The 27,981-nt window shown below is 34.7% G+C and overlaps 1 protein-coding gene across 1 annotated transcript in view; it reads right to left on the bottom strand.

Moving 5' to 3' along the window:
• Positions 1-11,114: 11,114 nt before the first annotated feature.
• PCDH17 (protocadherin 17) overlaps positions 11,115-27,981 on the bottom strand; it is a 90,998-nt gene continuing 74,131 nt past the window's right edge. The window contains exon 4 of the mRNA XM_054586402.1: positions 11,115-13,274. Coding sequence (XP_054442377.1) covers positions 12,592-13,274 — 683 coding nt within the window. The 3' untranslated portion in view covers positions 11,115-12,591. The remainder of the gene's footprint in view (positions 13,275-27,981) is intronic.

Below are 27,981 nucleotides of genomic sequence, written 5' to 3'. Positions count from 1 at the left end.
AAGTACATAGTAGTTACGTAATACAGGACCAGCAAATGTCCTTTGTAAAGGGCTGGATAGTAAATATTTTCTGCTCTGTGGGCCACACAATTTTGTCCTAACTACTCAACTCTCCTATTGTACTGGAAAACAGCCATAAACAGCATGTAAATGAATTAGTGTGGCTGGCTTCCAGTAAATCCTTATTTCCAGAAATAGGCTAGGGGTTGAATTTGGCGTGAAGGCTGTAGTTGGCCCACTCCTGGTATAGTCACAGAGCTGGAGAGTAGCAGGTGGGGGTTATTGCTGTAACTGAACTACTATGCACCTGCACAGCCTCTGACTGTAACCACCATCCACAACTTTCTCTGTGTAACTTTGAAACTGGAAACAAGTCCAATTCATTTTATTTAGAAACCTTTATTTTGTTGTGATTAAAGTGTTCAAACAGAAAAAACAACTTTGCTCAATTATGTGCTTTTAAAACCTTTTTGTTTTATTATTTATATTTTCAATTTTGTCCCTGATGCTTTCATTTATGAAGCATCTAAGAATTATTTATTTATTTATTTATTTTTATTGTTCAAATACATTTGTCGCATCTAAGAATTATTTAGAATAATAACATAAACCTGAAATTTATTATGGAAAACAAAAAAAGGTTTATTCTATGAATAAAAAATAAACTTTCGAACACATTTAAACCTATATTTTTATGTAAAATTGTTATCAAATAAAATTTCTTTAAAAATCCAGCACTTTGTCATCCTCAGATTGCTGTATTACTAACTTTATGGAATAGGGTAATTGACAGATGTGTATAAGTTTGTTGGAATGATTAAAATCTGTTGAGAATTGTAACCTGTCAGTGTTCCCTGGGAAACAAAGCCCTATCCATCTGTTAGGGGACTCTCTAAATAACTGTAATGAGTCACCTTTAAAATGGCAGCTGCCACCCTAGGGTTTGAACCTTGAAGCAGGGGAAAAAAAATGCATTTATATAATGATGCATGTGCTTCAACAAAAAGGGAAAATATATCCCCAGATTTCATGCTTTTGATCACAGAAGCAGTTCAGAAAGCAATGCTTTGTTTAATTGGGTTGTGATCTACAGTTTATACTCCTTTCTGTCTGAGGCCAATAAAAAGGCAGGCAGGCCAGAGTAATGCTTAAGTTTGGTAAGACATTCTACTTCTGCATGTTACTTCTCACTTGTCTTTAAGGTTTCTCAAAATGAATAACCCTCACAATGAACTCAGTACGGCTCAGCTTCACCTGTGAAAATTGCTTTTATTGAACTACAACAGTAGAGACTTAGAGACAGAAGACTGAAACAGAAAGCCCGTGCGGACTGTAAGAGTGCGAAGCGCCAGACTTTCATGCCCTCTCCAGGCTGCTGGGTCCCGTGTTGTGAAGCGGTGATGGGTAGGTGAGAAGTTCCTGATACTCATTCTCTCCTTTAACAGTTTCTATTTTCTTAGTTTTGGTGTTTTATCTAAAGTAGGACAGGTGGAGTCATAACATTTGCTGTAAAATAAAATGCAAATTCCACTATGCAAATAGACCATTAGAAAGTAAATTAGCTTGAACAGTAGTGGTATTTCAGCAATTATACTGCTTTTTAATATAGAAAAATTCAGCATAAATAAAACCCAGCAAGTCTGTGTGTATGCGGGGAGGGGACTGAGCCTCCACTGCGAGGAGGGCCCCCAAGGCTGCGGCTGCGGCTGCGGCTTTCTCCCTTGAGTGCTTCTCAAAGTGTCCCTGATCTGTCGGTACCACCGCCATTTACTACAGTGTAGAACAACAATATTTTAGAACATATTTCATCAAGTTATACCAAATAAAATCTCAAATGTGAATTGGCTATGGTAATTATTTATATTAATTAGCTTGTCAATGTTCAGACTTTCAACTTTGCCACTGGAGCTCCTGTCACCCTTTTAACACATTACCATTATTATTTTTAACCCAGAGTCATTTCAAGTTCAAATTCATAAAATGTGCATTGGAACCACCCACTGTGCATTACAGATGGGTAAAACAGAATATGTGTCAAGAGAAATAAAACTTTCAAGAAACCGTTTGCACTCACCTTCCCCTCACCTCATTTAGAAAGTCAATTTGACATTTTTTTGGTATTCCACATATTACTTTGAAAGAATTAAAATTAGTACTTATACTAGAAAGAAGCCTGAGAGATCAATAGAGACAGTCATTCCACAGCATCCAGGCATATTTATGGTCACCCAGCTTCTGCTCCAATGTTGCCATTCCTTGGTCCACCACCTCCACATCATCATCACCTTTTCCTGTTGTGGCCTCCATAGACTTCCAATGCCACGGTAGAGACAAATTCCAGATACCTATTAAGGACAGGTGACTTGAGGTGGGAGGATAAGTGGACTAGACCGATGAGATAATCCCAGGGACAGATTCTTTCCTGCCCTTTACAACTGGGGAATGCTCCTTAAACCTGCCCTCCTTAGGGAATCAGCTTTAAATTGCTTCAGTAGAAGTGAACAGCCATTCCAAACAACGCCTTTCTCTTTCATTCCATGGAGATTCTTCCAAAACCTGTGCTATTGAAACTTAGAGTTTGAGAAAATACTCTCAGCAGTAAGAAGACACTGGCTCTGTCAATGATCCAGAGGAGAATGTATCCACAATAAGTTGGAGATACTTCCTTATGCTAATTTAGGAGTATTTTCTGGACTCCTCTCAAAATTCTGGAAGAAAACATGTCAAATCATTTAGTATTCATTACCCATTATCTAAAGCCCAGTGTTGTTCACTCCTCTTTTTTAAAATCCATTGTTTCTAAGAAGGATTTCTCAACCTCAGCATTACTGACATTTTTAACAGGATAAATCTTGTGGGGGACAGGGCGGGACAGGGGACTGTGTATTGCAAGATGTTTGGTAGCTTCCAAATGCCAGTAGCAATGTAACTACTCCACATCTTGACAACAGAAATTGTCTCTAGATACTGCTAAATATCTCTGGGGGTCAAAATTACCCCCAGTTAGGAACCGCTAATCAAAGCTCATTAGTCCCTATTTCAGTGCCTAAATAATCAATAATTGTAGGCTCCTTTACTGATATACATAGAACATTATAGAAGCATTAAGAAAGGACATATATCATCAGGCTGGGGATTTCTGGGACAGTGAACACAGACAAAAAATTCACACAGTGGATACCAGGAGATGCTTGGAGAATCTGGGAATATTTAAAAAACAAAACAAAAATACAACTTCCCCAGGGATGAAAATCATCCATGTTTTTGATCTTCACTGCTTTTCCTTCTCTCTTTGCGTCCCAGAGCTTCAAACACGATTACAGATTTCAAAGGAAGAATTATTTTGAGGAAGTTGAAAACATACACATAAATACTCTGCTGAGGGCTTGAAGCTGAGAACTGTGAGATTCAGCAAAGTTGGCATTGCCTTTAGATACTTGGACCCAAACCAAGAACAAGGTGCTATTAGGCAGCATCTTACAAAGAATGGCTCACCAGGCAGCAGCAAGCTGTCTTAGTGTTATTTTCCTGAATTCACATTCAGCTTGGCAAGCGTCTAACAGAGCTCCCCCAGCAAGTGAGCCTAATTCAGGTGTCTTCGAGTTTCTTCTCCCTTGGAATAGGCACTTCCGTGACATCTCAGCTCAGCATCCAGTACAGTTCCCCCTGTGGACCTATCCCACCATTTCAACCCTTCCTAACTTTCCTAACGGAAAATAGTCTGACTTTTTTTTTTTTTGTGCACACACTGCTTCTCTCTTCTTCCCGAATGCATTTCCTGTACATCTCCACTGCCAAAATCCTGTCCCACCTTAAATGCTCAATTCAAACGCTGCCTTCTCTAAAAAGCTGTTACTAATTCCCTCCATCACCTCTCATTTCCTCAGCTGAAAGGACTTGCTCTCTCTCTCTGTTTCTCTCTCTCTCTCTCTCTCTGCCCACTGCAACTTGCACTTCTCTCACAGTACCAACTACAAACTGTATTTGTGTAAATATCTTCATTTCCCAGAGTACTTTAAATTCTACAGAGACTGCATCTTGCTAATATCTGTGTGCACCATTAAAAAAATAAAATACGAGCTCCATAAATTAGTGTTGAATTGAATTGGCATGTCACATTCTCAGGAAGGAAAACTGACAGAGGAGCCACATTTAACCCTTTCATTTATTTTCTTTCCTCTTCTAGATTATGAACAGAGAGTATATTTTAGTAGTTATCCAAAATGGAAGAAATTATAAAATATGTAGAATAGTTGAGATTTAGAGGTGGTTGGGGAAGGATTGCAGATTGAGAAATTTTAAGCATATAATCTCAGAGGTAAAGGTCTTTCTTTATCTTCAATCAAGGCCAAATATTTCACATGATAAAATATTAAAATGAGTATTTCTTAACAGACAGGAATTAATAATAGAGTAAGATGATTCACTTTCAACCTCCTGATGAAGCAGCAAAACATTCTTGCATAAAGATTTTTGCTAAGATCCCGGCATCCTTACCTATTGACAACTTTGTATGCATCCGTTATATCTTTGCATTTTGTTCATTTTAACACTCCATGTAGGTTACATCTAAAAGATACTGTTAGTTTTCCTATAGGTTAATAAAAACAATTTGGATATTTTTCATTTGCTCTAATTATCTAGTGAGACATCACTACCTCTGTAATTGATCTATAAACATAGAGACATATGAAATTATATATAAATATGAACACATAATATAAAAATAGATGAGAAAATACTACATAATAGGTGATACTTCAGATAACATTATGGAATGAAGATATATGAGACTAGTCACATACAAGAGAGTATATAAATATTACAGGAGGTTTAATACTCTAAAAGGAGTAGACAAAAATCTGATTTTAAAAAAAGAAAAGATAAAATTAAAAGTTCAAAAACCTTATCTCTAACCAAATTATTATATTGAAGACATAGTCTTTCAGCTGCAAACGGGAGAATAATATTGAAATACTATTTAATATGCTAAATATATAGTATTGTGATATTCCACAGATCAATAAAACAAGTGAATACAACATTTCACCTATTTGAATTTAGATTTCCAAAATATAAAATAGCTAATTATTGTGAATAGAACATTGAAATTTATTTCTGGATCTTTTGAAAATAAAATTCGTTATCTGTACACTGTAAAAATATATATTAACCAAAGTATTAGTAAATTAAATGCAAGACAAATTGGAAGAACTTCATTAACCAGCCTGAAAATCACTTTAATGGCAATTACAATTTTACTTTTTTATGTGATCATTGAAGAAGTGAATGATATAATATTTTATCCAATATGGGTGAGGCAGGTTATACATTTTTTTAAATGAGTTTTTCATCCCTTAGCTGTATTACTACTGCTTAAATTCCTTCTCTCAAGTTTGTAATACTGGCTTTGAAATTATTTGACTCTTATGCCTCTATATATGTATATTAATTCATATGTATGAATGTAATAGTTCAAAGTCTCAAAAAAAGTTTCTTCAATATGGCTAGAATTTATATAATTATTTTCTAAGAAGCCCATTGGTAATCCTATTAGTTTAGCATAGGAAAACTTAATGGTATAAAGGAATTCAATAAATCTATATGGCTGTTTTCAGGTGAAAATATACCAATTTCATGTGAAAATAATGTTTCATAATATTCTTTTAGAATATTTAGGAGAGCATAATACCAATGTTGAAAAACACTTATAGATGGCAATTTAAAAAGTTGAGGGCAATCTTAAGAGAAGCATAATTCTTACGGGGTTTTTTTTTTTTCATTTTTTTAGAAACTGCCATCCCTATTCTCTGCTTTTCAAATTATTTAATACAGTTATGAATTATTAACATAGAGACGATCTAAATTCTATGATGTGATTGTCAATTTAAAGATTTTATTTATTTTTAAAGAGAGGGGAAGGGAGGGAGAAAGAGAGACACGTCAATGGGTTGCCTCTCACACAGCCCCTCACTGGGGGCCTGGCCCACATCCCAGGCATGTGCATTGTCTGGGAATCGAACCGGCTACCTTAGGTTTGCAGGCTGGCACTCAATCCTCTGAGCCACACCAGCAAGGGCTGATGTGACTGGTAATTTAAAGGGGAAGGAATGTAACTTGTATAATAGAATTTTTCAGATAATAAATTTAAGATACGAGGGAGACAAGGTATTAGATAGGAAAAGATTGCAAAGATTGCAGAGTTCACAAAATCTGAAACAGGAACTGGACTTTTAGTTCAAGTGTGGTCTTAAGGCTTCCTCGTTCATTGTCCTTGGATAAGTGCATTTGCCTTTTTGAGCTTCAGAATCTTTAACTTTGTCCTATCTTATAAATTTTTTTAAATGCTCTGTAAATTGGAAAGATCTCTACAAAGGAATTTATCAGTATTAATTTAGGTTTGTGTAATTCTTCTTTTAGTTAGCTTGCCTGGTACTGAAAACCCTTAAGGAAGGAAGCACAATTTTTATGTAAGCAAAGCTAAACAACATTATTTTTAACAAAACATTACAACCTGTATAAAGTCTACAAAAAGAGGGTTCCAAATTTAGCTCTGTTTTTTTTTAACAATCTTGAGATACATTATGAAATAATTTGACTGATTAACATAACTTTAAGATACTAGACTTATAAATATAAATCATAATCAAATTTCAGTTCATTAAATTCTTATATGTAATTTAATGTGTATAAAAAGAAGTGGAACAAATAAGTTATTTTTCTCAAAATGAAGTGTTTCATTTGTAAGACAAAAATAGAGTAGCTATCGTGATCTAATGGGTGATATAAACTGGTATGATACACAGTTTGTAAAAGCTCACTGAAATCTTCCCCCCTTAATTCGTCTTTGTATAAGATACTTATTACTATTTAAAAATAGTTTGTAAAATCTGAGTAATTTTTTATGACTCTTTCTAGAATACTAAAAAGGAGGAGTAGTAAAAGAACTGCACCCTCTTTTAAGAATACTCAGAATTTAATCCCTAATGTATAATGGGTTGTCCAGTATTTTAGTGTCTAAAATGAGCAGAAAATGGTATATCCCCTTGGTCAACCATGTGTAACAATCTCCAAAAGCACATGAGTTTGGGGAAGGTCTGTTAACTTGCTGATTTACTTGTGTGTGTCATACTTATGAATTTTAAGAATGGGTTCTCTTCATACTTTACAAAGAATTGCCTACATTTGTTGAATAATTGTACTTGTGAGCATACCTACTTAAAAAAAAATTACTGAAGGCATTTTTATAGCTCATTGACGTGGAGTAGGCCTGTACTATATGTTCCATTCATGGCTGCCTCCTGATTTGTAGCATGGCCAGGCGGGGTTCTTTAATTGAGTAACTCAGGGTTCCCACAACCCTGGTCAGAATTTAAGTGAGTCAATGAACAGCTTGCACCTGCCTCAATCTTGAAAGTAGTGAATGACATGGTAGGCATGTTGATTTGGCTCTTTTTAAGAATGAAATTATTTATATTATGAAAAAGTAGTAATGTCATGGCAACATAAGGCCAATTCCTATTTTAGTATATATTACTAAGGCACAAACTATAAGTACTCTAAGGGTAAAATATAATTGGATTAGTTCTTTGTACTTTAGGATCCTTGTGAAGCGCCTGACACCTAAGTGGTGCTCAATGAAAAAGAAACAAGATAATTCAACAAATAAATGAGTAGATAAGCTATTTAGTCTACCCTAATAACTCTAAAACACTTTTTTTATATACATAATTTATGCTTTCAGAAAAAAAGTAAAATTAAAGGAAAAAATCTCAAAGGGCAAAATATTACATTGATTTATAATTTAGGAGATGCCACCATTGAGAGTCAGTGAGATTTGTGGAGTAACTGAGAAAAATGCAAACAACGACATCCAATTTATAAACAGTAACATGTATGAGGACTTACCTATTTGTTCCTCTCACCAGACTGTGGCCCAGGCATCATTCCTTATTTGCTGTTCACTCCTGGGGCATAACAGCCCAGGGCAAACACACAATAGAAATTCAATAGATGTTGAGTGAATAGAAAGAGAGGCATATTATTTTCACTTGTCATGATAAACATGTATTTATTTTAAAATGTCATTTATGAATATGTACTTTTATAAATCATGTAAGATTATGAGAGGGCTTATAACAATGACTTTTCTGAAGTTCCTTTAGGATCTTGTACCAAATTACCCTCAATTATAAATATTAAATGCCACATGGATCATTAAGCTATGACTCCCTGGTAATTATTTGACTAGCCAACTTATCTGGTCTATCTGGGTGATTGTTAACTCATTTCTGTGAGAACCCAGTGACATTGTGGTTACATAAAGTTTTTAAAGATCTTATTGTATTGACAAACAGATTACTAGCAGAAACTGTTGTGATGCTAGTTACTCTCCAAAACAATTGTGACCAGGGTTCCTGTGGTATCCAGTGGGTAACACATTACTTGGGTGTTAATGAATTCAAGGGAATGCAATGCCACAATTAGTAATAGCTTTTTATTTGGAGTCCTCATTTTCCAGATAGGTCACATTAAACATAGCCATTAAACAATAGCATTGAGATAAATCCATACAATGTATGCTGCTTTTGTTGTTGTCCTTGTTCACCAATCTCTTGGTGCAGCTAAGAACCTTATGGTGCAATGGAGCTGGTATATGGGAATAGCCAACCTGCAAAAACTGGGGCCGGGAAAGTCAGACTTTAATCAGGTCTCTTTCAATTATGTTTAGAAAAAAGACATCATGATAGCCAAACCCTCATTTGAATTAATGCTCTGATAAATGCTGTCTGTTGTCAAAATAATATAATTAGACAATAATGAGTGGCATATATTTTGCCAGACCTCAGTTTACCTGTTGACCTCAGCAACTTTTAATCCATTCGGCAACAGATTGTAACCTGGTTCTAATAAAGCATACTGCTCTATTACTACATGGCATTGTTTTTATGGTGTCACTTTTTCAATAGAGCAGTGCCTAGATCTGTCAAAGGGAAGCCATGTTTTACAAGATCTCAGCTATTTAGGAAAACAAAACCAGTCAATTTACTAACCAGGAACTCAACTAATTTATTAGAGTGGCGAGCCAATCTTTGTATATTGCTTGCAATAAGGGTAAGTATGTCAGGTTAAGAAATAATATGAAAGCATTGTTTGAAATTGCATGAAATGTCTCTTCAATGTTTACTTTGGTATAGGTATAACTAACATTGATTCTTACTACTTTTCACTCTGATGAAAAGCTCTTTCATCATTAACATGTAATGAAAAGATTGTTTTGTTACTGATTTACTTTTAGTTCATTCGTAAACAATTTTTAGAACTTTGACTTCCTTATAAAAATGTCTATACATTTTTATTCTGTGCTTGACTTTAGTTATTTAAGGACCTAAAAGAAAAAGTATCAAATTATTAATTTTTAATGTGTGGGAGCTTTTTTGAGGGGTTTGTAAATGGAGGGTGTGAATTAAGACAAGTTTTTCAAATTCTGAATTATGCTGAAACCCCTTGAAACATCTCTTTTTGATCATGTATCACCCCTTACAGCAAGTTGCTCCCAAAAAGGGTGATTTTGGCATCTCGTAGACTTCCTTGGAAGCCAAGCAGCAGAAGTCTGTGATAAAGGCAGTTGCCAGCTAAATGAATAAAAGTGAGATTCCCTCAACTCAACTATAAAGGCTTAGAGTCCTGACTGCTGAATTACCACCAACTTGTAAATAAATAATCACTACTAAATACAGATAATGTGTTAAAAAGCTAACACTAGTAAATCACTGGTGACAGAGAGCCTAAAGGTAAATCCCTCACACATTGGCACAACCAATTCTTAAAATCTTAAAGTGTTTTAATGTCTTCAGACACATATACTAAATTGAACAACTGGTTACTCAAAGTTAAGAATGTTTTAAAAATAACCCCTACTCTCTTTGTTGATTTCATTTATATACTGCCTTAGATTTTACTAAGTGGCTTTATGTCCAGTAAGAGAGAGGCAACACTTGGTAAGACTCAATGGAAATTGGTTTCCCATCAAATTTCTGCTATCAAGCTAAATCAACCTGTAGTCTCCTGGCAAAAAATAACATAACAGAGACAACACATTTCAGATACATAAATTGCCCAAAATACAGTCAATTAGGTTTCACTGTACAAGATCCCTTCTTTTCTAATTTAAACATTTAAGAATAATAATAATAAAAAAAAAACAAGAGTAGAGCTTTGGAAAGGCTGTTACTAGGAATCACATACAGTTCTTGAGAGAATAAGGCTGATGGGAGTTGTCCACTCTTCCTTTCAAAGCAGTTTTGCAAACGAGGTACAATCTAAAGTCTTGACAGCATTTGACGGAAATATTTTCAATCGAATTTGTTGAGGTTTAAAATTACAAAACTTAATTCAGTTCAATGTTTGCATTCACTCTTGTTTTTGTTTTTAATATAAGGATTTTATGACATTTATGCTGTTTCTACACTGGCTTGGTGGCCAGAAAAGAAGGCACAGAATTCTCCACCAGTTTGCAAATAATGCATTTTCTGCTCCAGTGCACAAACAGCCTTTATTTAACTCAGCACCACATTTTCTAAGGTATGGGCTGGAAGCTGTTTATCAAGAAGCTGTAAAATGCCAAAGATTTTTAACACTGAAGGAATATGTCAATCAAGGCATTTTCCCATCTGCTATGACTTCTGCAAGTGCTAATTTTATTTTTCCCAATTCCTGAAATTTGAGGTTTCTTAGCCTCATATGGAAGTAAGTTTGAAACTTGCTATGTGACACAAGAAAAACGTGCAACCAAATGAAGGAATAGAAGGTGTATTGTTCTCAAAGGTCACCAATAAAAAGAACATGTAGCTTGGACCACTGTAAGGTCTTTTCGGGACTTTCAGTAGAAGCCTTTGATGACTGCTAGAAATCCACCACAGAGAGCAATAAGAACAGCATTGAGAAAAATGAAAAACATCCTGTTAAGACCCAGACCTCTTAAAAAACACTACACAATGCAAGTTACTAGGGCTGGTACCACACATGCATTAAAGCATTTTTCATGGTTTTGAAATAAACGGGAACACACATCTTGAACCACATAAGATACTTTTGAGAACCAATCAACAATATGATATCTACATAGTCAGAAACTGTATGTTATTGAGAAAACATGAGAAGTTTCAGGTATTGGTACAAATGTAATTCTTGCGATTTAGCATGACTTTAATAAAAGCTTCTACAAGGACTTGCACATAACCATGACTGACAGATGTAGTTTTTGACCTTTCAGATAGCTCCATCGGCTCACTCAAACACATTTTGAACAGATTATGTACTGTAGTACTTGGTAGACTATACATTAAACAAGAGACTTTGCTCTGAGGCACTGCTTCCCACACTCCATGTGGAAAAGGAAGCAGGAAAAAACAAAACTCATAGAGTTCGACAGCTACCGAGGCAACACTTGCCATTTACAATATAAGCCCAAATATTTTTGCAACACAACTATATATTAATTTAATAAAATACACAATATAGCTCTTAAACACTCAACAATTTGGCTCATATGCACTGAATCTGCAATAAATCAATAAAAATATGTCATTTGATGTAAACACATTGAATCTTCTTACATTTGCACACTTAAATGGTCATGTGATTTGTAGATGTCTAAGACATTTTCACTTTCCTGAGCTATTTTAGTGTCCACAAATGAGTAAAACGTATTAATCATGTTAATTTTCTCTGAATATCATTACTCAAAGGTAACTATTTTTCAGAACCTTTCTAGGTCAAATTAAAAACATATCTATTATTATTTGTATGTTTGTTGGACACTAAAATGCTAAAGAGGCATTTTTAAATCTTTAAATTTTCTTTTTCTTTAATGAAGTGAATTAGTCTATGTGTGTGCAGGACAAAATGGACTATATCTTTTTACACTTAACTTTTATACGACATGAGGTGTCTTACAAATGACCAAGTATTTTTTAAAAGATTTTTCAACTAATGATATGGAATGTTCTTTGTGTTTATATGTGTGGCAGGTAACTTTATACAGAAATGTTTACCACAAATACGTGTTAATGTTTGGTGTAGCTTGGACTACTGCAAGGTCTTTTCGGGACTTTCAGTAGAAACCTGTGATAGCTGCTAGAAATCCACCACAGATCACAAATTATGACCCTGCTTTGATTGGGGTTTATAGGTAAACAGTTAAGTCAGCATAAATCACAGAGGACAGTCTTAGAGTGATCAGAAATACTTCAATTCTCACACTGCATACCTTCCTAACAGATTGTCAAAAGGTAACTCGCCTCCTCATCTTCCTTTTTCTTCTCTCCTTTTTTCTTCTCTGTTTTTCTTTCCTCTTTGAGAATCATTAATCCTGTCCTAATGTAAGTTTGGTCAAAACAAAACCATTGTTATCTCTGAAAAAGAAATAGCAGTGAAAAGAACATACTTGTGGGCACTTCAGATGTTCACTCAAAGCCTTAAAGCAGCATTGGTCTTTCTTCATCCCTATAAACCAGGTTGTCACCAGGAGGGATCATTTTTAAATCAAAGAAGAGACAAGAAAATGCCAATGCTCCCCCCACCCCCACCTCACTTTCTCACAGCCACAGGGTCATTTCCCCGGCAGTCCTGCAAAAGCTTGTCAATTTCTCTCACGACTTCCTCCGCGTCCACCGACTCTCTGCCCAGATCCCTGCTGGGGTGGTCAAGCTGCTCAAGAACGGCACCCATCTCGCTGGAATCCCGGCTGGCTCTGGAATGCACATCTGCGAAGACCCTTGCCATCTGATCGGAGGCCATGAAGGGAGGGTCTCTTGGCTGCTTACTGGGCGACACATACTGACTGTCAGTGGGCAAGTACTGGCTGCTTGCTTCCGCCAGGGCTCCCGTTTTTGCTTCACAACCATCCAGAGAGCCTTTCGTTGAGGTGCAGGGCTCCATGCATGCCTTGGTTGGACTGCTTGATGCTGAGGGGACCTCTTGGAGGAGAGGGCTCAGGGCACGTTTGGCTTTTAAATAAGGTTTAACATTGGCAATGAGAATAGTGTGCTCTCGCTTGTCTTTTCCAAATGTACAAAAAGTCTTTTTCCCAGTGGGATTCACAGTTTCATAAGTCTCAGTCTCAACATTAGCTTCAACTGTGGGTACAAAGAGATTTGTGCGGTAATCTGCATTTTCAGCCTGATTGGCTGCAGGGAACTGTGGCATCCAACACCTGTCAGAATGACCAAGCACTCGGCATTCATCTGTGCAATTAACGCACTCTTCTGGTTCTGCAAAACAAAAGGGAAAAAAGCAAATCCGATCATTAGGGTTGCGTTTCCATTTCTACCAGGGCTGCCCTCAGCTCTCAGTGGACTTGCTTGACCTCTGGTCTCTTAATTAAAAAAGGAAAAGAAAACAATAATTAAGATATTTCAGGATGGTTGCATAAACCTGCTGGTTGAGACAATGGTTTTATTTAAGTCTATTCTCTAGATATTAATGAATTCCCATAGCCTGGGAAGGAGTAAAAAGTGGCCGTTGGAGAATCATTCTCAGTAGACTAGAAGATCACTGTAAACTAATTTCCTGGGGATATCTGTTAGTTTTTGTTCTGTATAACCCATCATGGAAACGGTAAACTTCAAACAAGATTAGCAGGATTAATTTTTCAAATCAAATAACAGGGCAAAAACTGGATTGCTAACTTCTATAACAATTCTTAAGCTCCTTTTAAAAAGTATTTTATCCCTACTTTGTTTGTAATTGTTATATTGGTGACAGTCATAAAATAAAAGGTTTCCTTAAAAGTCTACTTTTCTTACTGAGAATAGCAAATGGAATTTTCTAACAGAATATGTTATGAATAAGCTTGTCAAAAAGTGCACATTCCTATTTTATTAGATAGGCATATGTATCATGTAATCAGTTTTCTTTAGCTTTTTGTTTGTGGTGTAAGTAGGTGAAAATGGATTTAGTCAACTTTTTTAGTTCAGAATGAATGACAAATCATGATTTCTATTTTAAATGATAATGCTTTCTGTGAGAATTTTTGCTTCTCTTTTTTGCCAATAGGCATTTAGTGATTCTAAATAAAGCATTCTTTAATGATCCCTATTTCAGAGATGCTGAACAAGAAAATAAGAAAGAAAACTCCTTCATTATGACAACAGCTGCATACTTCCATGACCCCAATATTTTAAAATATAATTTTGAACTACATTTTCCTAGTTGTCCTTTACAGTTACAAATGGTTATTCCTCTTAATGTTTAATTATCCTTTTTAAGTCAGGAAAAGGACCTTTTTTTTTTTTCAGGAGAGGATATTTACAATTTACTTCTATGTGATGGGAATAGAATTCCCTACACATTTTGGAACCCTTGGGATTGGCATTTAATTGATGCGAGAAGATCCTTGTGAATTTATAGCATCATGTGCAAGGAAAAAAGTTCACAGGAAAGATATTTAAAATATGAAGCACCAAATTTAGTAGTTTTGATAAATTTATACAGTTACTTTACAAAGTCATAAATAAAATGCATTCACATTTAAAACAAACAAATAGTTCCCTCTCCAACAAAGAAAAAAATAAACCACAGCTTGATTTATCTCAGAAGGTTTTAGGATCAAATAATTTCCTATGAGACTAACATTTTTTAGAAAGCTATCAAAATGATGTCTTGACAGAACAAAAATACTATGGCATTTCATTGCATGTATCACTCACACTTGTGAAATATTTAGAAAGTATTTAGGTAGCTTGCCTATACTTTATTTTTTTTCATGTTTTTAAAAGTCTATTTACCTGTGAGTAAATAAAATATGTTAAAGTTTATTATGTAATACAGGCAAGAGTGCTGAAATGTAGTTTCCAATAGAACTTTTACCCAGAGACTCAAATATTATCTGACTTGAAAATTGTTAGACAGATAGACACAAACAGAAGCAGAAAAAATGATGCACATAAAATTTTCTAAGAGGTCTTCCTGTATAGACTTAGAGGATTTTTTTTTAAAAAAAGAACATCCATAAAAGTTTAATATTTGGTATCTATTTTCTTTACCTATTCTGAATAGGAATCATAAAAATTACCTCTCTATCTGTGTCAGTAGGTGTTAGAAAAAAATATGTATCATTTCATTCATCCAATTTTGTCCTTCAAAAATACAATAGAACACTTTACTATCTATTTCACTTGCTGATACTTTTGAATCTTTTAGAGCTGAATTTTTTTTAAAAATTCATTTACAAATCATATGCTGTCTTTGAAACACACGGACATAGTTTTATATTCCAATCCTGACTGGCCTTCAGTTTCAGCCATTTGGATAGCTTAGCACTGAATAAATTCAATATGAATTTAAGAAGAAAGTAAAAGTGATAGAATAATGCAGATACATGAATGTGCAAATCAACCTTGAATTTGAAACCATCAACATAAAATGATTGTTTGTACTTTACTGCTGAAAATCTGCAGCTTTTTACTTGACTCCTTTATGTTACATCCTAGGGAGCAAATTTTGAGTATTGATTATGATACATTATAAGCTGTTCACCTTGTGATTAGACTATAATTTTCATGGCAGCAGTTCACAGGCAGTGAAGAAAATCAAATGGACACTTAGGTATGTGCAGCAGAAACTATGAGCATAAACTAAACAATAACTGCCAAGCATCAAATAACAATTTATGAGAGTGAAATTATTTCTGAAGTAGCATAAATAAATAGATAAGTAGGTAGGTACATAAAGGAAACAAAGATAGTATTTAATGAATGACTAGCTAGACCAAAAAATGGAAGAAAAAGAGGGAAGTAGGAAAGTTAAGGGAAAAGAAAGAGGGAAGATTAAGGGGGAGGGGTTGCAAAAAGGGAGTTGTATTAGGAGGATTTCTGTCATGTGTACCTTTTATTATATGTTTTCAAATCCCCTCAATAACCTATGTGTGTATAATAAAAAATAATAGTGTGGAATGTTTTCTCAAGCCCTAGAGCTATAAAGCTAGATAAACTTCTTCTGTACTTTAGAGAAAATGGATCCCAGAAGAGATATGTTGAATTATAAACTATAGAATTTTTTTTCAAACAGCAAATTATGGAGACTGCCACTATTTCCATAAATTAGTGTATCAGAAATAAATATCTGTATTAGAAAACAAAATTCAGAGACCCTGGACAAAAGAGTCAAAGTAAAAATAATTGACCCAATCTGGGAATATAAGAAAATTATTTACCTTTATTTTCATCCTTTCCTTAATATAACATGATTACCCTTCAACAAAATGCACCCTCTTCCAGAAAGATTGCATAATCCAAACGGTACACAGATGAGAAAAACTGAGAGATAAGCATGTTTAGGTTGCAAAGAGAATACATTTCTGAAGTCCAACACTACTGGAAATCTGGCCAGTTTTGCCTATAGGGAACTTTTACAGTGTTCAATTTTTAAAATGTATGATTCCGTGAAGGATCATGTGACAATCAGAAACATTTCATACTTGTTTAGTGTTAAAAATAATTTTCTATATACATACAGACCCATCTGACTATTACACCACCTCCCAGAGGGAGGGATCTAAATACAGTCATCCTAATTAGTTCAATTTTGCATCTTAATTTGTAAAATTAATACGATATTTTTTCAAATGATAAAAAGTCACTAAAATAACTATAGTACTTGCAGTTCGGTTGTACCATACACACATACACACACACAAATAAATCTTTTTTTTTTGTGATAAAATTGAGCCTTCTCCAAGATATAGTCCAAAATTTAAAAACTCAAAAACATAGCCAATGCATTCCTGAAAATTAACTATCAGTAACTGCCATAAGCAAAGTACAGATGAATCAATAAAACACACAGGGAAGCTCTATATTCATAATATGAAGGATAATATAAATATATAAAGTATGTAAAAATTCTATATATAAAACATATTAAAACATGTGTATATATACATATAACTATTTAAAGTCTATGATCTGATCAACAACTTTATCTCTGATTTTAGAATTTTATACAATGAAAATTAACTTAGACATAAAGATTTCTGAAATCTGCATACTCACATTGGCCAACGTATCTTAAAGCTTCCTCTTTCTTTAAAAACATAGACTAAGCAGTTGAATAACTTAATCTTAGAGGAAGTAGGTAAGTAATTATTCTGTGCCCAATATAGTTTCGAAAGAACTGTCATTGTGTATGTAAGGAAAAAAATATTTAAACAAAATATCAAATAATCTGCCCTTAAATTGTTGGATTTTAGCAATCCTCCACAGAGGTTACCATAGTTAATATTTACAGTGTGATTTTAACATGATAGAAGTGTTGCTTTATCATTCTGAACGCACAGCCATTTCAACAATGGTAATAGGTACTGGGAAGAGCAGGATGTGAAACCATGTTTAGAGCATGCGCAGTTCAACAATGACTCAGAGATATAATACAGCATGCATAGTACAGTGTGGGAGGCAACAGGTGGTTATCTGAAGGGTAACAACTCCCTCTCAAGGCATGCGCAGTAAAGAGACATAAACCACACATGCCTATCGAAGTTGCACAAAATAACGTGTCTATCAGAAAGGACATAAATAGGTGCCTTTCAAAGCTGATGCATATAACATATGCCTATGGGGACTGAAGGAAACAACATGTGCTTATTTAAATTAAGAAAAACATGCTTATGAGAAATTGTGCAAAATCAAAATGACATTGCAACAAAAGAAGCATAAAAGCAGAGGACTTCTGACCATGGACAATGGAGCCAGAGAGCGAGTCGCCTTGATACCCTGAACGTTCCACCTGTGGAGCATTTCCAGTGCTCTGACTCTGCCTTGGAAGACATTGACTACCCAGCCCGTTGCCTCCCAGAACCGAACCTGAACTTGACTCCTGGGACTCGATTTGTTATCCCCCGATTCTCTTGTGTGATGTTATTACTGATTGTTTCTGAGTGATTATTATTGCTATTAGGTTAGTGTTGTTATTAAGTTAGCATGGATTTGGAGTGCATCTGCATTAATAAAAAACGAGAGAATCTGAATTAACAACAGCTGAGAGAATAGCACAGTCACCTGTGCTGGCTCCTTGTAATTTCTCAGTGCCCACATCACCTGTAGGACTGGTGGTCTTACAGGCAGGCTGAGGGTAAAGCTTTCAGCTCTTAAAGCCCCAGTCAGAAGACATGAGCAGGGATCGAAGCCTGGCTTACAGGAAAGAGTACATCGTGAAATACACGCTCATGACAGTTGCCAAAAATTATTATCCATAAGATTAAAATTGGAAGCCAATACACTATTTAAACTAGCAAGGGTTAACAAAGATTAAGGGAGTCTATACTGAACACAGTTATTTGGAGGAAAAGTCAAGCGGGGGGGATCCTTGCATGTTACAACTTCATGGTGTTCTCTGCAACGCAAATATGTGGAGAAAACAGTCCATAAAATTTTTTAAGAGTAAACCTATGTCTTTTTCCTAACGTCTCATTCTCTGGCCAGAATTGATCACAAATCAGAAGTTAAAATTATTTTTCCGGTTTAGGAAACATTACACCACTCCACCTAAAGAGAGAGAGTTGGCAACTAATTTGTTATCACTTAGGGAAATAGAAAACATAAAAGGACTTCCTCCCCTTTGTTTTAAATTTGCTTGCTGCCTCAGGTGTCCACATGTTTGTACACGAAAACATGCATATAGTTTCTAGCATTAGAATTTCAGGTATGCATTCGATTTAATTTTTGTAATTAAGAAATAACTGGGTCTTAGCAATGTGAAAACCAAAATTTTTAAATCAGGGTATCTATGGGTAAGTTCTCAAGTTTTATAGCCATGGGAGAAGGACATTTGAGAGTTTTGTCTTCTTAGGACTTAACAAAATGGGTTTTATGTCTGTTTTGTAAATAGCTTTAAATAGAATAGTGCTCTTCTATTAGCATTGTTGTTGCTACTGTTTCTAACAGCATCTTAAAATTAGAGTTGTTTCCAAGTAGGCAACTCTATAAATGGTAGTTCATATTTTTATTTGTTCTCATTTTTCTTTTTTATTTCTAATTTACCTTTTTTCACTAACATAAGCTTTCATAACACCTAATTAGCTGTCTAGAAAAGCAAGGAGCAGAAAACCATCGCTGTTTATGGCTGGCACAAGTGCTGTGGAGATGAACTCTGCAGTGTGTAAACTAGGCGCTCATCACGGATTATCCACCTGCAAACAATGATGAGCCAAGGCTTCAGACTGGCAGTTCATTTATACCACTTTTCTACTAAAAGGTTCCAATGGTGTAATAAGAGTTTGCTTTTACTATCTTTTTCTTCTTCAGCACACACACACATCCCTACACAATTTCACAGATGCACACAAACTTCTCTATAAACACAACAAATGATGATTTATCCAAATGTATTCTAACATATTCTAACATAGTGATGTCCTTCTAAATGTGTAGGGTAAAAAACTGTTTGGGCAGCTACTGTTGGGACCTTCTGGCATCAGCTGGGCCCACAGGCAAACTAAGGGGGCTGAAAGGTACACCCAGAGGCAGGGGGAGGCCCCTGGGTAGAAGCTGCGTAAAGAGGGCACCCAGCACAGAGGGTGAAGCAGAGAAGGGAAAAATATAAATACTAAAATAAAAATCTCGTTTGGATACAGCTTAACAAACCTCTAATCATTTTTCTCTTTCTGTAAGTTGACATAATTTGCAACATACTATGAATTGATACATTCCTGACATAAACAGTATTTTTGTGATGTTGATTATTATTCACAGACTACCCTTTACCATCCTTTAAACCCCAAAACATGTTATTACAGGGTGAGTCTTTTCATACAAATTACACCTTAACAATTATATTCATTCAAATAATTTCCATGTATGATTTCCATGTCCCATTTACTAGCATATTAGTTAAAAATAAACCTGATTTCACTCCATCTGACTGTAAGAGGAGTAAAAATTTCACTTTCAATATTATTTCTAGAGACAGTTTTGAAAACTTGTCTCCAAACTTCTTTTTTTTTTGGTCTGTGTCAGAATAAAAAAGAAAGTAATATTCTAATATTACAGTTTTATAAGACATTTTTTTTCCTGCTGGTGTTCACATGACTGCCAACGTTAATTTTAGCACAATTTTTAATAAGCTTGGTGTATCTCTGATGCAGGGAAGAAATGGGAGGGTAAGGGGAAAAGTCACATTTGAGAATCAATCACCTTTTTTAGCTAAGTGGTGTCCATCTATTATATTATATTTCCTGTATTTCTTATTTGTGCACAGGGATCTATGTCGTTTTACTAATCACGAAACTGATACATAAATACACAGATGGTGGATGTGTTTTTTGCTTCTTTTATTTCTTACAGTGGGGGGAATCATGTGTTTTGTTACAATATGCTCATTTGCTCATTTTATGAGGATGACAAATTCACATATTGGCACTGATATAATGGTGAAAAACTAGATATAGGAGTACAGAAACATAAATTATTTCCTAAAAAATGTCCATAATAATCAGAATTTAGAAACATGCTAACATAATAAAAATACGATGAGAGAAACATGTTTTTCAGGTAGATGCACTGCAAATGCAGCTTCCAGATTTTACCTCAGTTGTGAAATGCCATTCTACCTGCTTTTAATAGGTGGAGAGCACATTCTGAAGAGGAAGTTATTATAATGCTATCGATAGTCAAACCCTGCAACTCAGAAGTACTAATCCTCTAGCGTGCACCTGCATCTCACAATGCTTCTAAATGTGTTGCCACGCTGCTTTCAGACACCAGAGACCACTGGCCTGTATCATATTCAGCTGAATCCAGTTGCAGCTGGGTATTCAGGGGCTTGGCACGTTTGCACTTACTAGTCAGCACAGATGCACACCTTCAGGGATAATTTTCAGTGTTTGGAATTCTTTGGGCATAACAACCTGTCTACCCGAGTGAACTTTTTGGCATATATATGTATTGATATAGATAATGCTCTGAGATAAAGAAAAATTAAATGAAAGTGTATGATAAATGAAAACAAAATGATAAAAAAAATTTGATGTGACAGCCCCAGAAATATTTAAAAAATGAAACTCTAAAGCATACATTGGGAATCTACGGCACAGATATAATTATGTCCTATGGCACACTGCTCTGAGAGTAGCAGTCAAAATTTAGCTGCCTCTCTCTCCCCTCCCACACTGTAGTCACCGCCATCACCTGGGGCAGCAGCAGATGCTTGGAAGTGAAGGCCCAGATAAATGGGGCTATCCCTTCTTTAACAGTTACCCCAAGGAGAACAGGCTCTGAAGCTCGATACTATCCTAATGGAACAAATTTTTGTTTTGCTTCATTTTTAAGAAAAGGACTCTGAAAGAGCCTCCCAAGAAAAAAAACAGTATAGCTCAAATGCTCCACCAAAGTAAAGATGTCCAGCTCAAATTCAGTGGGAGAATTAGATGTGTGTAATTCAGCAGTTAGTTTGAAGAAGTTACACTCAATCATTCACAAGGTAGTTTTCAAGGAAAGCCATCTTGAAGAGAATATGGTAGAATAGGTGCTGTGTCAAGTTTTATTCAAATATCTTTTGTACATGTTCACATTCAATGTTTTCTTAGAATCAGCAATGCAATGAAGATACTATGAGGATTTTTCTGACTGGAATAACTCAATTACATGTTATACAGGAGTACATATTAACATGAGGGTATGCATATTAAATTAGTTATAAATAAAAAGCAAAAAAAAAATGTTCAAGTGATTATCTAATCAAATGTGATTTTTTTTCTTAACCCATGTGATGTCCCTCTAAATGTGTAGGGTAAAAAACTGGGCAGCTACTGTTGGGACCTTCTGGCATCGGCTGGGCCCGCTGGCAAACTAAGGGGGCTGAAAGGTACACCCAGAGGCAGGGGGGGCCCCGGGGTAGAAGCTGCGTAAAGAGGGCACCCAGCACAGAGGGTGAAGCAGAGAAGGAGGAAGAGCAGGAATAGCTGGCTGGGGCACTGAGTGAGGAGGACCCAGGGCGGTAGTGGCGGTGAGCAGTGACTCGGGGACCCTGCAGCTGGGGCTGAGTCATTCATGGTAAATGAACTTACGTCCATCTGCCTCTAAAATCCCCCAGTCACTAAGGTTATGACCCTTCACCAAAGAGTTTTTACTTACATTGGAAACTACAGAAGTTTGAAAGCAGCAGAGGGGAAATAGCTAATGATAAAATTACACTTTATCGCACATAGAACACAGAAAAGTATAGCCTGGAATGTTCTGAAAGGCTTTGTATAAGAGGTGGTGTTTGATCTTCATTTCAAAGGATGATCAGGGTTTCAACAGATAGTGGAGAACAGGAAGTGGATGATCCAGGTGAAAGGAATAGAAATAAACAATCATCACACAAGAGTGTGCATTTCACAAGGAAATAGAAAACCAGCTTTATATTTCAAAGGGCATCACATGTGCAATGTCAGAAAAAGAAACTGATAACATAGGGGATATTGGCTAGGATTTACAAGAGAATGCAAGGACCAAATTTAAGGTAGCACACAATGGAGCACTAAGGCAAATATTTGAGCAGTTTATTGCATATAGCAGAAAATTCTTGAAACAGATGCTTGATTGGAAAGGAAATAGGCAACATTTATGAACATGTAACACTGGGATGAGCCACAGGGCAAGTAGTATTCAAAAAATAGTATTTCTAGAAAGAGATATCCAGAGGTTTGGCTCTAAAGAAGGATATCTCCAAGAGAGCACAGTAGACCTTGGCATGACTCACTAGCTTAGCCATTCTGACCCTAATGCAACCCCCATCTGCTTGCATCTCATCAGACTTCTCCTAAACTACAGAAAGTTTTCATGTACGTTTATTCAACTGGTATCTTATACTAACAGCATAAATCTTGCATTTTATAATTCTGCATTTGAAAAATACATCTTCTTCCTATGTCTATTTTATCTCTCTTCCCTTTCCTCTAACTTGTTATTATTAACTGGCCATAAGAATGCATATGATCACATATGGGAAAGATCAAAGATTTTTTTCAAAAAGCCAGAAGAGGGAAATCATAAAGAAAAAAGATATGAGAATGATCTCAGGGGTGGAAAGGGATGATAAATACTCTTATAAGGCAAAGAGAATGGCCAAGTATCAGGTATTGACTGCCAGAAACATTTCAAAGCTGAGTCTGGATACCAAGAGGAATAAATAATTAAAGAAAATTCCTGAAAATTTTCTCCAAAATAATCATTTCTGTTCTGGATGAAGATAATGCCACCATTTTCCCATTGAATTATATATTTTAACACTGCTCCCTAACTCACTATTTTTTAGTCTATTTGCCTATCACTAAGACCTTTATACCCTGCGAGGGTCAAGAAACTGGTACAATGGTGTGTTATTTCATGCTATATTCTATGAGGACGCAGAACATACTCAATGTTCACTCTTCTGAATGTGAATAAAATGCTATAATTGATGTAAAGAAACATTAAATTAAAAAGATATCAAATACTATTGGTAATCTAAAATAGAATTGACTACTGCTTACAAATTACTAATTTCAAAACCACTCATGAGGTTGTAATGACTATTAAAATATGTACTTGTATGCATATAAACCCTTTGCTATGAGATATACAGTATTTAAAGTAACATTAGATCTGTCTGTTAAATATACTATATTTCTATAAAAATCCAAAGTTCTTTGTTTGTTATTGAGGGTACCACTTTAAATAAAATAAATCCTGTCTGACATGTATCTCCCTGAAACGTGGAAGTCAGAAGATTTTCTCCTAGGGAATTTTTTAAACCATAGATAATGACACTATTATTAAAATTGAAGCCTATATTTAAATAATCACCTCTTTATAATTTTAAATTATTAAAAACCATATCTTGAAAAACTACCTCTCACCATCTATAAGTTTGTTTCTTCTCTTGATTTTTTCCTTTTGTCCTGTTTTGATTCTACTGCATTACTTGGTCAAATATGTCTGTCTCTCTCATTTTAGTTAGCCACCTGTATCTCTTATACTTGGCAGGTATTATCAACATACAAATTAATTAATAAATTTTGTAACTTTAGAATCTTGAAAGGGTTAATGCAGCTTCCAAAAGAACCTGATTTATATGCAGTGAGAAACCTATGCTCTGGCATGCAATAGTTAGTAAAAGCTGTTTGGTTTACAAGAACAAATTTAAAATTCTAGTGACTTCACACTGTGAATTTCAGACCTAAGACTATTTAAATATGCTACTATTCCTCATCTTCAGATAGGATGTTTTCCTTATGCTTTTATTGCCTGTGTAAACTAACCCCATCTCTGATAACAACACCATTTTTGATGACATGGATGAATACATCTAAAATTCAAGTCATCCTCCTAGCAAAGTGGTAATCCTGTAAGGAAAGGCAATGAAAACATGCTTATTAAGCCAAACTCTGTGTAAGAAGCAAGCAAAATAGTCTTATTAGTGTTTTTCTCTCTTGCCTGCTATCTGATTGCTATTGGGATACATATCTATTTACCAGTTTACTCCTCTTGTTTATCTTGTTTCTAGTATTTGTTTTGCTTTCAATTGTTAAAGACAAGTAAACAGAATCAGTTACCATTTTTGGCATTCTCAGGAAGCAGAGTTAATCCAGATGCAATTAATCTTTTCCTAGTTATATTTAGTAATCAACACTTGCCAATGAGATTTGGGTATCCGAGAGGATGGATTTTTAAAATGACTTTTAATGTTTTTATATTTTAATGACATTCTAATGTCCAAAAGATACTCATTAAATTTATAGAACTCTACTCTAGAAAAAGGTCTAAAGTTTAAATTAAGTTACCTACATTAGATGGACATTGCTCCAAAAGAACAAATGGGTGTTTTGCTCTGATTAGTATTTTAAATACATGTGTCATAGTAAAGAAAGAAGTAATACAAAAGACATTTTCTTTTAAGAGTTAAAGGAGTCTGAAATATATACGACTCTATACCATTCCATGAGTGATTCCTACAAAAATTACCTACACTACAAGTAAAAATAAACCAAAACTAAATGTCCTCAATGTGTATGCAGGCATACACACGTACAAATTGTGGCCAAAAATAGCTCTTGTGAAATGAAGTTTTTCTCACAGAACTATTAAAATTGCTATTGTTCCAAAGATTACTTTAGAGTAAAATACAAGCAGTTCAAATCTGAATGATTTGGCCCTGATTTTAATAAAACAAATCCTACCAGCCAGCTGTTAATACCACCACTATTATTATTAGTAGTAGTAGTATTGATAGTTTTAAAATATACAAAGAGTAGGAAAGGAAAGATAACTGACATTTGGAAATTACTTCTTTAAAACCATTATGCTATTGCCTTTGGTGTGCTGTAAATTTATTGAAAGCTGATGTCTTTTATCCTGTATGATTGGGTCATCCCAAGAATGAAAATTTAAGCAAAATCAATACACTCAATATCCATATTCTAGAGTAAATACACAGAAGTGTTTCTTGTAATGGGTTTTACTGGCAATGACAAACCATTTTTCTAGTAACAGCTTTAATAATTTGTAATCATTAAAATGCACTGAAGCAATGAAGAAATTGGGAGAAGAGGTCAGGAAACTCACATATGGAAAGGTAGAAGACTGGCTCCCTGGATCACCCTGCTATGGAATCAAACCAAGGTTCAAAAAGCTATGGGACAAGGCCATCCTTCAATTAGGGAAAATATAGAAATGTGTTTTTAAAGGGTATGAAAGTCCATACATAATGTAGCATGAAAATCAAAAAGTGTCTACAGTGGTGTTTTGAATACTTTCTTACCTGCGAGAGTACTTCCTGTGACTGAATTGATAATCAAGCACTCCCAGAGCAATGAACAAACAATAAAGTGACATGAGTAATAATAACAGGGAAATAAGTATAAATATAGAAAAATTTCTTTCATCTTCAGACTTCAATCTAATCTGGAGGAAATTTATTATGAAATCACAGGGAGAATTCATTGAAACAGTCTTTTTTAACTCAAGCATGGCATATTTGAATACTTCCATTTAAAAATCTGTATGCTCAATCTCATTGGGAAGTGGTACATTGTGCTGCCAAACTTATTCTGAGTAGCTGCTTAACAATTTCCATGGTCATTACTGAAAAAGGTTGAAATCTGAACTATTCAGTTTGATGTTCAAAGCCCTCTGTAATCTGGTCTAAATAAACTTTTCAGGCAATTCTATCTTATAAGAAAAAAAAACTTAAATTCATACACTTTCTTCTACAGCAAATCTCTTTGTAACCTTTAGGAAATGGCAGCAGTTTTCTGATTGAACCCTAACGTTCCTATAGAATGCTGTAGGACTTGTCAGTTGGCGAGTGTGTAAACTGCAGCTGGAAACATAGTCGGGGTCAAAAGTGTCTGCCAGAAGGAGAAAAGAATTTCAGTTTGGAAAAATATCATTCTAATCTTAAATTAGGTGAATTATTTTAATTTTTCAAGTTCAGATGCGTGTATGCCTTGATCTAAAATTACCTGGTATTAAAATCCAAGGCACACCTAGGAACAGAAGTTAACTATTTGGTTTGTCAAATTTCTAAGAAATATTTATTGTGTTTCATTGAATGTATAAATATACATGATCACGAAAGAAGATTGTCTACCTCATTACCATTGTAAATATAGTCATTTTGATGAACATTACTGAAAAATGAAAATCATTAATTTATAACTACTTAGAAAATAGAAACTTCCTATCTATTGGGTATTGTTGTTTTATTATTAAAAACATATATACCTGCAGATAATTTTATATAAAATTACAAGCATAAATGATATATTGTAAGATTAAGCATTTATTTAAAAAGTGCAGTCTAACATTTAACTCATTAATCTATTTATTACCATAAACATAAGGGTTGTATCTATATGAACCTTTTGATTGGGAGATAATACTGATTTAAGTAAAAAGATATTCTGATTATTTTATAATATACAAATAATATGATTATATCATATAATGATTCCAGTACAATAATAATCAAAGAAATACATATACAAAAATAGAAAAAAAGATTACATTGATTAGACAATTGAGTCCTAAAATCAGGAGTTCTATTATAGCATATATGCTAATCAAAAATATTTCTAAGCTTCACTACCTTGCTACTTTGAAGTAAATGTAAGTTTGAGAAATGATAACTTCCAATACGTCAGATAACTATCAACAAAGTAATAAACTAAAAACCGAGCATGCATATCCTTATGCATGTACCCTTGTACACATGATAAAACCACACATACCTACACCAGATAGAAATGAATGGAAGGAGCCTTGCCTAAGGGCAAAATTTTACTTGAACAATTTAGTAGACACAAAAATAAAAGCCTAAACCACCACCAACAGCTTCTAGTTTCCTATGCGCAGTCACAGTTCCCCGGGCAGCTTTGTGTTTCAGGTTGGTAGACGGGTCATGGTAAAGCTCTGGTGTGTATATGCACAGACACACATGCACCAGGCAGCATGCACATGTACATGAGAAGAAAATGACATAAGATCAAGAGAGATTTTTCAGGGACACATAAAATAACATAATAAAATGTATACTCTTAAAAGCTAAAATGCTTTATTGGTATAAATGTTATCTTTGAAATTAATTTCTACAGAATTATAAAATAACTACTTTTCCCAACTGGGTATAACGTAATGAAGTTGAACTCACAACTACTTAAGGGTAACAGGAATATTTTATAGGGGTGTGTGTGTGCACATGCATGCATGTTAAACTTTCCACCTCACCTCCCAAAATCATTAACAAATATAATTTTCCTAATTCTATCATTATGTAAGGCTCTGGCTTTATTTTCTCTTCAATTTCCATTCATTTCCATACAGAAAATAACTCAAGCTCTTCTCTTTATTGTATCATGAGTAAAGCAGCACAAATGATTGTAACAGTGATTATCAAGTTGCTATAACACACATGTACATTTTTTAAGCTCAACAACAAACTGATATACCAGTTTTCTCCACA

The sequence above is a fragment of the Pteronotus mesoamericanus genome, unplaced genomic scaffold, assembly GCF_021234165.1.
Source record: "Pteronotus mesoamericanus isolate MK-2021 breed Mesoamerican mustached bat unplaced genomic scaffold, CSHL_Meso_final contig_94, whole genome shotgun sequence".
Taxonomy (NCBI): domain Eukaryota; kingdom Metazoa; phylum Chordata; class Mammalia; order Chiroptera; family Mormoopidae; genus Pteronotus; species Pteronotus mesoamericanus.
Note: the sequence above shows the minus strand (reverse complement) of the source record. Positions and strands in the feature narration are given on the sequence as shown.